The 12,573-nt window shown below is 37.7% G+C and overlaps 1 protein-coding gene across 2 annotated transcripts in view; it reads right to left on the bottom strand.

The window, feature by feature from the left end:
* The window catches only part of arhgef6 (Rac/Cdc42 guanine nucleotide exchange factor (GEF) 6), a 47,892-nt gene that overhangs the window by 16,785 nt on the left and 18,534 nt on the right, over window positions 1–12,573 (bottom strand). For both annotated transcript variants that reach the window (XM_036569103.1, XM_036569104.1), the window contains exons 5-10: window positions 8,752–8,867; window positions 7,681–7,885; window positions 6,497–6,567; window positions 6,295–6,389; window positions 6,090–6,185; window positions 4,337–4,459 (exon numbers count right to left, since the gene is read on the bottom strand). In XM_036569103.1, coding sequence (XP_036424996.1) covers window positions 4,337–4,459; window positions 6,090–6,185; window positions 6,295–6,389; window positions 6,497–6,567; window positions 7,681–7,885; window positions 8,752–8,867 — 706 coding nt within the window. The remainder of the gene's footprint in view (window positions 1–4,336; window positions 4,460–6,089; window positions 6,186–6,294; window positions 6,390–6,496; window positions 6,568–7,680; window positions 7,886–8,751; window positions 8,868–12,573) is intronic.

The raw sequence follows: 12,573 nt of genomic DNA, 5'->3' as shown, positions 1-12,573 counted from the left end.
AGTATCAGCTGGTATTAAGTCCGAAAAACTATTTGTGTTCTCACAGACAACACAGCTGCACAATTTGGGTAAGATTATAGCACCTTGCCAAATACAATACCGCAAAATCTGTTCATTTCAGTGTGTGCATGACGTGGCATTCTGAACTGATATTTTTTGGGGTTTTTTTTAGCCATGACCATTTCAAAATGACCATTTGACTGACTGATTTTATGATTTTAGTAAGTTATTTTAATATACAGTTAAATCACATTTTTGTATTATAAGCAAAGTATTGCACACTCTGAACAGCTCTAGTTTCATTGGACTTCTTATGTAAAACAATCTTTTTATAGGCTGGTGAATATGCTTCGATTACATACTGCTCTAATGCACATGAAGTAGCTCGTCTCTTCTCTCACTTTTGAAGCTAAGTTCATTTTTAAACAAATAACTGATGGTAAATCACAACATTTCAATGACAGTCTTTAACCAGTCGTGACTTGAGGGTGGAAACGCTGTGGTAGTGCATTTGGTATTTAGGTTTTGGTGGCATGGCGCTCGTGGCAAATGGCAGAAAACAGACGCTAGCCATGTGCTCACTTTTTACACGGCTATATTTACATTAAAGACAGCACAGTTAAACACAGAGAAAACACTGGACCTGCAGATATTACATGCTTTAAGCTTCTGCTTTAAAAAAGTTTAACACTGCAGACATTTAAAGCTTTTGGTTACCCTCTGAAAACGCTCCTGACTGCTGCAGACTGTGGAATGATGGTGTTTAAGGATCAGAACTTGATCAGGCTTATTTTAGCTGATAGCTGACGCACTCAAACATGACTGGATATCCCAAAATCTTATACCTCTAATAGTAAAAAATAACACATTTTCAGACATTTTATGACCTGAAATTTTCAATATCTATTTTAAAACTTTATAATACTTTTCAAAGATATGCATTAACCCTGTGATAGCTAATGGCTACAGCATTAGATTGAGAAACTATAAAGCATAACTTTAGTTTCAAATATCTTACTTTTATAAATGTTAAATGCTACTATAAACTAAAAACTGAAACATTAACATATCAACATGAGGCACATTTTCAACCAGTCCTTATTTTTTGCTGTATTGAAAAATGTATTGAACTGAGATGTCACTGTATTGCAGAGTGCAGACAGAGTGCGCTACAAAGATATGTTGAAATGAAATCATCTTAAACACAGTCAAAATATCTAATGCATCTCATTTTGAGATTAACTTCTTCTATTACTGTTAAACTTTAGCACATATTTTTAAAGCACTTTAAGTTACCAACAGTATGAAAAGTGCTCTATAAATAAAGATATAATTATTACTGTTATTCATTTATTTACTTATTATTTAGTGAAATTATTTTAATTTAATTAATACATAAATAAAAAAACACAAACAAAACATCTACAAATAAGTTGAATGACCTTATTAATATTATTTAAAAGAATCGCACAATGAGAAATGAGATATATTGACTAGATTTAAGATGATTTCACTTCCAGTGTGCTGACATCACCTATATTCATTCCTATAACACAAATTGCCGAAAGTATAGTTCTTTGCAGAATAAAAGTCACTGAAACTGATCTTAATCTGAGTTAATCTGAACTGCGCAACGTACATCATCTCCTACATTCTACTGGACCTTATTGTTTCTTCTGAGAATCCGTGAAATAAAAAAGCTGAATTTCTAGTACAAAGCTGAAGAGCTCCAGTTTGGTGAGAGTTCCTGAAAACATCTATTTCTAGCAGAGATTTCTGACAAACGCACGCCGTGTTTACCTGACCTTTAAAAATAGCTAACTAAATCGGCAGAGCTGAACCATAGCAATTGTTATGGTTAAGGTGAAAGACGCTGCTTATAGATAAAGTCAAAAGTACGATGATTCATTTCAACACATGCTTTCACTACATGCTGTGGAAAACGCTGCAAAAGGTTGCAGGGTGAGGTGCAATTTGAACACACACTGAAATGTAAAAAAGAGCCTCCATCAGCAGAACCGCATCTATAGATATCCTGTTGGGTTAATGCTGGCTTCCTGTGTGTATGAAGCTTGCTTTGACAACTTGCTGCGGAGAGTTACTCATTTTAAGTGGAAGGGAAAAGTCAAAGGAACTTGGCTTTTAGATCGATGTGCAAACGCATGCAGGAAGTGTGTCACAGTCACCATGCTGCACAAAGTATACCGGTTAATTTCGGTCATGTATGACAAGGAGTGCCATCAAAGTCAAATCTGCTGGCTTTGAATAAAAAGAGCATTTTAGCAGGTGCTTGGAGCGCTCAATTTCACCATTCAGTTCTAGTGTAGCAGCTGCAAGATAGTGAAAGCACGGTGGTACCACCTGGTGGTGGATTCTTGCCATTACACTCAAAGGGGAGCTTCGGTGCACACTCAGATTAGAGTTGATTTGGAGCATCTGTGATTTTTTTATTTTTACAATTGTCTGCGTTGTCTGATTTTTCTAATAAACAAAATCAATTTCCTTTACATCCTATGCAGCTGATCATCTAAGACATGTTTAGTGTCTAAACCTCATTTAGCACTGGAGCTAGCAGGCTAATGTAGCTAAGTAAAGGAGGGTTATAGCTACCAGATACCACAGCAAAACCTGCATGTCTAATCTGCACACTTGTCTTGTGTTACCGTGTTAAGTAAACTCAAATAGACTGTGTGTTTTCTGTTTCACTGTGTGACTTACTGTTATCTATAAAAACAAACGTGTGTCACGTTGTTAAAGACACTATTAACAGTTATCTTAGAATGACACAGTGTCAATAAGCAGATAAGCAGGATTACTTAACAGGAAATTTCACTCATCTTTCAAAATTTCATTCTAATTCGATTACTAAGATATAAACAAAGTCATTTTGAGTGGGTTGATGTGGAACGGTGCACTGTAGAGAAATTCAGGCTGATTCACTCTTCCGAAGCAGAGTTTGGGTTTTTTGTGACATTGCATCTTTTTCATTTAGCCCGGTTGTTTGGCTGTGATGGCTAAAGTGCACCATATTATACTTTTTAGTGCTTGTTTACAGGTCAGAAATTTTGCAGGGATACAAGTGCTCTGCTATTCTCAAATACTCCCCAATTTGACCCAAAAAAACTCCCACTTTGCATGAAAAAAGAGACACTTAACATCTATGTGCATCACATTCAAAGCAATAATAATAAACCTTACTTAAAATCTGCTTCTTTATGACTGATTTATCAAACTGACTGTAACTAATAAGGTTGCTGACGCTACATGATCCGCGTTCCATGCAGCAAAATTAAAGCCATTGCCACACTATTAGTTTGTTGCTGACGTGCTGTTAGAACGATATGAGCGTTTTTCCTGAGTGAGACGTTAACACAGGCAGATTATGTGGACAGACCAGACGCTAGACAAAGTACAAAACATGCTCTGATGTTGAATTCTCTCGTTTGATGTGGACCATCACAAAAATGTGTTTCTAGCGGAAGTGAACTGAACCAGGGTTCATTTGGAAGCTAAATGAGACTTGTGATTTTTGCCAGGCCACGGTTCATGTGTTTAGTCCACACCCAAGCAAGAGTGGAGTGTTCAAACCAAATGATTGATATACCAAACAAGGTAGGTGTGAAAGCACCCTTACTGACGCAGATTTCTGAACAGTGGTGGAGATAGGAGCCAAACGTCTACATGGCAAGTATAAGCACTTACTATCCAAAATGACCAGTAATCCTACGCTAGTTTAATACATTAAGTGATGATGGTAATGCAGTGGTAAAGCTGAAATAAATTTCCTTTGAGTAGTACTTTGCCTTTTTATGCAATAACAATGCCTCAGGCATCAGGCAGCCTACTGATAACTGTTTTGCATAATAACGTTCTGTAATGTAGCTTTTAAAAGCATCAAATGCTTCAGACAGCTGGTTCCTAACACCACAACTCACAACAATAGTGCATTGGTAGATTTTACCAGAATGGTACTTTTCACGTCAAACCACCCTCACTAACTTTGTTTATATCTCAACGATCGACTTACACTGCAATTTTGAAAAATCGGTGGCATTCCCATTCAACAGTGCGATGTGGTTTGAGGCAAATGTGTGACTTATGCAAGCAGTTTCCATGATGCCATTTGACTATAAGCTTCCAGTACTTGTTAGCTCTAATGCCACACTAAAGAGGCACGCTTTTTGGTTCACTGATTATGTTTAGTGTAAGAGGGAATCTGTATAAATTTAAATTTCACTTCACAATTACTTTAAAAACAAACCTGACCATGATAACATGGCTGTTCTCATTTTCTTTGCTTACTGTTCCAGCATCAGTTTAGTATGAAGGCACCAACCTGTGATCAGTGAGCACACAGACTGCAGAGGGGTGGCTGGAGCAGTAAGACAGGTAGAGGATTCTGATCTGGCACATCAGGTTCAAGTAACAGCCGCCCAGACGCTGCTGACACTCCGGCATCCTGAGAGACAAACAAACAGATACAGATGAGAGAGGAAGATATTAGTGATCCTGAACAGACTATAATACACTAATCTTACAACAAGTAATATTAATACAATAAGTAATGATTTTACGCATGTTCAGGTGTTTGTTAACCATTTCCAAACCTCTCCTCAAAGTAGCTCAATATTGTTTATAGTTATCATCCAACGCCTGGTTAAATCAAGTGTGCTGAAGATGGAATTTAACAAATCCATGTGATGAATATGTGGTGTTTTTACAAGCACAAACACACTTATTGCAAAGATAAATAGTTTTAAATAATGTGCTTATGTGCCAAAGACTTTTGCACACTGATCTGAGTAATGCAGAAGTGTTCCAGGACAATATCTGGGAAAAGCGGCTCTTGTATGTTTTGAGTTGAACATATGTCATTCTAATTTAAAAGTGAACCTGTTAGGTATATGAAATAACAAATGTTTAGCAAATTGCTTCAAAAATCCTTTTTCTGTCCTTTTATTGCAAAATATAAACCAAAGATTGGCCTTCTGTTGCAGCTCTGCAAGTTGCTCTACATTTAGCTAGTGATGAAGTGGCCTTCTTTATAAACGTTCTTTATAGTGATGTCAAAGTTAACTTGTTAATGTGTTAACATGATAAATTATTAATGCCACTTGTTTCTTTTAATGCCATTAGCTCATTTTCCTAGTTTGACCCTTCAAACCATCTGTAGTTCCAGCTACAATTTGGGTCTAATGATAAAAAAAGTTCTTTCCAACTACTGCAAAGGTGAATTTGTTTATCACTGAAGTACATCCAGTCTGAAGTACCATTTACAAGCAAAAGACACCCCTGGTGCCGGCAACGTCAGTAATATCAGTAACATTAGCACTGTTTGAGCCAATGTGTTGTTATGTAATTATTTTAATTGTTTCATAGCTCTAGCATAAACACGAACATGTTAGTTGGAACATTAATGCATCACTATATAGGCATTAAATATACTTTTAAACATAACACCAAACCAATATAGATAGTTATTTTCTGAAAACAGCTGCTGATGTCATACTAGTATGAGGTATTTATACAGCATCTAAAAAAAACAAAACAAAACAAGCTCTACTCTGTAACAAAGTCAATGTGAATCAGAAATCAGAAATTATTTTAGTTCTGTATTGTGACAAATCTCAGAGTGAAACATAGTACGAGAGAGGGTCTCAGAGCTAGCTGAAGGTGGGGACACAATGTTATTGTTTAATATTATTTTTGGTGCACAATGACAATCAAAACTCAGAAGACAGTTTCAAGGCAGGGAAAAGTCTCCACACTTCAGTCAAAAATTACAGGTAAGCAATAATTTTGTCTTTGAAATGGTATGCTATGATTAATTCTACTTAAAATGATGAAGACAATGAACTAACAAAGTAAAAAAAAAAGGTCCACTTCAATTTCTGGTTGACTTTCATAATCTAATCATAGGTATAAGGTACTAAAATGCAATATAACAAAGTCTTCACAATGCAAAATAAACAAACTTCTCTTAACAGACGTGCCAGCTTAAGCCTTCTTCAATCTTTTTTTAATTAATTGTATCTGTAGGTACATTTTTATTGTGCATCCCTTATTATGCAGAAGTATTATGCACTTACTTTGCGCATTCCTCCAAAGCCACGCAGAGTCCTTGTTGGAAAGTGAGTATTTCCTCCAAGTTCCCACACAGGCTGCTGCTGTCTGCACTGGAGAGCCTGCACAGTGAAAGAATTCAGGGTTTTTATCAACTAAAAATCGTCAAATGGCCAAAAGCTTACATATCAAAGGGTTTGTGATGCCCTGATTAATGGAGCTCTTGCTTACTTGTCACTGGCTTGTAGAGGGCGTAAGTAGCAGGTGAGCACACTCTGCAGCTCCTTTACAAACTCACGCTCGTGCTCCAGGATGTCCTGCACCACCTGAGACAAAACCATAACCACTGTCACAAGCACAGGGTCTACCCCTACCATCCCGCAAAACCCCCTGCACATGAACCGACGTTCTTTGTTGAGCTAGGGGAACTCACCACATTGTAGTAGTTTTTGGTCAGCTGAGGAACGTCGAACCCTTTCACAGCTTTAGGCGAGATTGGTTTTTCTGCAAAGCAGAAATGATACAAACGAGAACACTGCATTTTAGATATAAAGAGGAAATACTATTACAAACAGCAATGTCACTGTTTACAGATTACCTGAAATAAGTAAATGGCTGAATAATCACATGGAAGATAAAGGGGGTGAGCAAAAACAAACAGTCTTTTCAGACTAATCTCAAAGCAAAAGAATTATTATCCACAACTAAGACACATTCACTTATTTTCAAACAGGCAGTCACCCCACTGCTGCACTCCCTTCACTGGCTTCCTGTAGTGGCACGCATCAGATCTAAAACCCTGATGCTTACCTACAAAGCCAAAAACGGACCAGCCCCTCCCTACTTGATGGAATGGTCAAAACTCGAACTGTACCACGAGCCCTTCGAGCTTCGAGTACAGCTCGGCTTGACCCGCCATCCTTCAAGACTGAAGACTTCTCTTTATACAGCACTTAAATGAGTACTGAGTTAAGTATTCATTGTAATGTGTTGTACTGCACTTATTCAATTGTATTGTATTGCACTGTGCTGTGTTTAACTCTGTTCCTTTTTCTCTGGGTATCAACAGTGACTTTTTGTTTCTAGCAGTATCTGAGCTCAGGACTGGCTTTCTCTCTAATCTATTGGTAACTAGCAAAGATACTTTCTCTAGATAGACAAAGCACTTTTTGTAAGTCGCTCTGGATAAGAGCGTCTGCTAAATGCTGTAAATGTAACGTAAATGTAAATTTTCAACAATATAATAAGTTGTTTTTTTTGCCCCCCCCTTATGCTATGTGGGTTTGTGAAAGGCGCCATATAAAATGTAACTAATTATTATTATAATGAAATATATCATTGTTGTCAAAAAAAAAATCTCCATTTTTGTTGAATTTTATTTTTCTCCATCATTTAAACCTGGCAGCTGTCCTTTATATTGTGTGAAAATTTCATGATGTATGGACCGATGGAAGAGCTCCAAAATCACTTGGATAAAACATTAATTTCCATTAAATGTTGAAAACATTTCTGCCTTCTCGTGTAAAGTTACTATTTTTAACATAGACGTTTTTCTTAGCACAGCGACAATATATTAATGGACACGCTGTTGGAGATTGTGCTGGACTGCCCACTCACCACATGGCTTGACCTCTCTGACATAGTTGCTGGGGAACCAGCCGGTCTTGCCATTGAGGTTGCCCTCCCACCAGCCACCCTCCTCCTGGCGTGTGACGTGGATTAGCTCGCCCTTTTTGAAGGACAGCTCGTCCTCGTTGTTCTGCTTGAAGTTGAAGCGCGCCTTCACTACCAGCTGGGTTCCCCCTCCATTCTCCGACATCTCCTGCACCCAAAAACACACAGATGAAGATCGATGCAGTTACAGTGCTGTGAAAAAGTACTTGCCCCTTAACTGATTTCTTATATTTTTGTTAATGTTACATCTAAAAGTTTCAGATCATCCAATTAATTTTAATGTAAGATAAAGACAACACGAGTAAACACAAAACACAGCATTTAAATGATCATTCCATTTACTGAAGATAAAGATCTATTAAAAACCTATATCACCCATGTGAGAAACTAATGGCCCGCTAAACCTAATAACCTCTTGTGCCATTTTTGACAATAACAACTGCAATCAGTTTGCGATAACTTTTACATCACTGTAGAGGAATTTTGGCCCACTCTCCTTTGCAGAATTTAATTCAGCTACATTGGAGGGTTTTTGAGTATTAACTTCCCATTTTAGGTCTTGCCACAGCATCTCAATGGTATTTAAGCAACTTGGCTCAGTCATTCCAAAACCTTAATTTTGTTTCTTTGGAGCCATTCAGAGGTGGACTTGCTTGTGTGCTTTGGATCATTGTCCTGCTGCGTAACCCCACTGCGCTTGAGCTTTAGGTCACAAACTGATGAGCGGACATTCTCCTGCAGGATTTTCTGACAGAGAACAGAATTCATGGTTCCACCAGTTATGACAAGATGTCCAGATCCTGCAGCAGCAAAGCAGCCCCAGACCATCACACTGCCACCACCATGTTTGACTGTTGGTATGATGTTTTTATGGTGGAATGCGGTGTTTGCTTTACAGAACCCATGTCTTCCAAAAAGGTCAACCTTTGACTCATCAGTCCACAGAATATTATCCCAAAAGTCTTGGGAATCTTGTAGATGTTTTTAGCAAATGTGAGACGGGCAAATACTTACCACTGCTTTTGATTGTCGCCGCAAGGACTTGTTAGACTTCAAGTTGGATGACGAGGGGGTCGATAGGTTAGGAGCAGGAGAACTGGGTGGTGGACATGACCTCTCAGTACCACGATCTAGTGGAAATGGGAGAAAATGAGAGAGACCAGTCTTTTAATACCACTTTTTAAAGTTTAAACACATTTATTCTCAAGCATATGCCCCATTTCTGCCAATGCAGAAGTTTATTGCTTTGCTTGATTTCCAGTGATGTAATTTCAGAAACTGGAAAAAAAATTTAGTTGTTACATTTTATTTGTTGTTAAGCAAGGAGGTAAACAGAGTTTAGCATTTTAAGTTGCGAAGCATCTCATGGACCTGGCTTGTAACTAACTGTCTAACATTTAGCAGGCACCGAAATAACATAATACTTTACATTTTGAATGGTTATTAGAGAACCAGTTATTTAAAATATTGCTGTTCTCCTTCACTCTCCTGCACCGGTCAGCTAAGATGCATTCAAACAGTTTGAGCAGCATCAGATAAATAGTAAATGCTGACCATGTGGAACTATTTCACGCTTTCTGAAGGGAATGGAGACAAAAGATTTATAATCTGTTTATGCTGAATATAAGGAGAGTGAATAACACTCAAGAACTTCTTTGCTACAGTATTGATGGCATTTGAAAACGTGAAATTGCACTCGATACACAGAGTACAGCAAAACAGAAGCAGGAAGGAAATGTCCCATCCGTAGTCTTAGTTTTTGAAATGAAGATAAAACTCACAATAACAACAGTGCAAAAGTGTCAATATAACTAAAAAATAATGGAACTCATTGCCTTGCACCAACAGTTCACTGTTACAGACAACAGAACATTTATAATAATAATAATAATAATAATAATAATAATAATAATAATAATAAGAAGAAGAAGAAGAAGAAGAAGAAGAAGAAGAAGAAGAAGAAGAAGAAGAAGAAGAAGAAGAAGAAGAAGAAGAACAACAACAACAACAACAACAACAACAACAACAACAACAACAACAACAACAACAATAAAAGACCTTTGAACAATAGTACATAACAAAATCTGTGTCCAGGCTAAGCATATTACTAAAACCAATAAAAACATGAGGACTAAAACTCCAAAGGTATGGTAAAAATCACTCCGGTGACAAGAAATGTACCATGTTTACACTGCCAAATCTATAAAAGTTAAGAGCATTCATAAAGCCAAAAGAGTCAGTTCTTATTGGTGAGCTAGTTCACTGAAAAAAGCTAGGATGCCCATCACTAGCCGGGCAAGCGTGCAGGCTGCTTTCCACTGCTTTTTAATTTCAAACAAGTCCGATGCTGTGATCTTTACAGCACAACTACAAACTCTACAAAAAGCACTTTGCTCTCATTTTAAACAAATTAAACGCTGCATTCAGGAGATTTTTTCTGTTGCATAAGAAGGCAACTGGTTGTTTTGTTTAGCATCCTGTTTAAATGCCAGTGCACAAAATTGCACTTGGCTTTAATCTGGTGTTTGCTGGTGTTGTATTACCAACTAACATTGGGCAGCTCACTGTAAATAGCCTAGCTGAGGCCAGTATTGGCTGTTTCTGTGAAGCCACTGTGCAGCACACAGCAAAACAAACTTTTTAACTCAACTGATCTACATTCACTGCCGTGAGACCACAGAGAAAGCAAAAGATGACAGTCTTACGGTAAACCAGCAGTTTGTAACTAAGCTCGGACTAGTTTTTTAGCAAGTTAATTAGGCTTCTTGTGACAAGAGCAATGAGCCAATAGGCCAATTTTCTCAGCATGCCCTCTAAATATCCTAGCATTCAAGGTCAGTGGCACGCATAATTGAAAAAATCCACATGCATGTACTCACGCATAATGAACAGGCTTAATGAAGTGGTAGGCTGCTCTGGTCAAAATCTGTTCTCGCACAGGTGCTCCTAAATTAAAATTCTGGTCACATTTTCAAAAAAAGGAATAAGCAAATGCAAGCATTTTGTTTGCCATGTACAACACTGCTGCCTGTCAGCAGCTTAAGTACACCTAGCTTTTCAAAATGTTTTTTAATACAAAGTTGTTCAGATCTAAACTATGTCCTGTGCAAAAAATGCATAAATGAAGGAGCAACTGACAAAAGTACCATCATGAGATTCATATAGCCCACACACTATATCCTAGCTGTGATGTCAGCACTTATGACCAGACCTTTCAGCCCTTTTGGACAAAAGACTTTCAAAATATGCTTGAACAACAGCTTGGGAAAGAAAATTATCAAATCATTATTTAGCCAAAAACAGCTCCTCATACTACACAAGACGCTTCAGTGAACATAACCCTGAGTGATGCAAAATATACAGAAAATGTTTTGTTAACAAAACATTTGCAGGTAAAATCAGGCAAGGTTAACAGGCATTGCACATCTATGTACAACCAAAAAAAAAAGCCACCAAATAACACAGGCTGATTTATGCAATCTGACCTTAACTGCCAGATTACAAATTCAGTGACCACAACAAACATTTACTCACAGGCGCTTCCAAAAACACCCTGCATAGCAGAAGTCACAGTTCCCCTCTCATTCCCACAGTCCTGAAAGCCACAGTGTGGACTGTACAATGATTACTGGCTCCGCACAGTCACAGAGTAATCATGAAGACGTGTTCTCTCTCACTGTCTGTTCTCCTTTCTGTGTGTCCTGGTGCAGTAGCAGGTTAGCTGCCCTGCGTCCTGAACAGAACTCAGCTCTGCAGGGGCCACTGAGGCTCCAGACCGTTTCTCCACTTCACACAGCGCTGCTCTCAGCCTACTCCAGCAACACGATCGCCCCATAGGCTTCACACCGGGCCCTTTCCCAGCACCCACACCTCCAAATCTGTGTGTGAAGGTGGTCCAACCACTCCACAGCCAAGACAGTAAAGAACTGAGACTGGTAAGAGGGAGTGTATTCTGCAACATGAAGCTGAGGCAAAATAACTAACCCCAAGCAAGGAAAAAAAAGAAATAAGCCATGAGGTTGTGGTAAAATCACTGTAATGCACACCATCCAGTGGCTTATTTCTAAGCATATACTGGAAAAGTATACTGAAATTTAAAGAGCCAATGTCATGGATCTCTGCTTTCTGGAAAAAAAGAATTGATGTATTGCCAATATGCCTCTGTCTCTTCTGAGCATCTCTCATTTACCTTCATTCATGGAAACCACTGTCAATGATCAACCTTATGCATCCAAGTGCATTCTAGCAGAGTAAAGGAAGTGGGAAGGAGCAGAGCTTATACACACAGCTATGCTAAAAAAGACTGGCCTTTTTTTTTTTAAGGTGTTATAAATTTTAGGCTTTGTGATTTTTGTGAAAAATGTTCTATTTGGAGAGCTTTGTTTATCCAAGCTTAACAAATCTGTGTAGTAGTTTATAAAACATCTCAAGCAGAGTCAAGACACTTTTAATACAGAAAATATTAAAAATCAAATCAACATCTTGAACTAAGATTTGACAATTGTACTGAACCTAAAAAATGTGCATCGTTACAACGCACGTGCATAGTTACTGCTATTATTAAACAGATAAAATATAATACAATAAAAGACACAAATGTTCATTTTGGCAACTCTACAGATGATAACTCGTAACAGAATAAACTATGAGTATTCATTTTACAAACATATAAAACAATGACCCAGATCCAATTAAAAAGATAGTTGCCGCTATTATTATTAATACTACAGCAATAAACTCTTCTTTTAAGCAATGTACCTTTTTAACAGTAGGCTATAGTTGGCTAGCAATATACTGATTCATGATGTAACTACATAATCATTCTTTTTAATCAAT

Source organism: Colossoma macropomum, unplaced genomic scaffold, assembly GCF_904425465.1.
Source record: "Colossoma macropomum unplaced genomic scaffold, Colossoma_macropomum, whole genome shotgun sequence".
NCBI lineage: Eukaryota > Metazoa > Chordata > Actinopteri > Characiformes > Serrasalmidae > Colossoma > Colossoma macropomum.
This window is presented reverse-complemented; position numbering and strand designations above follow the sequence as displayed.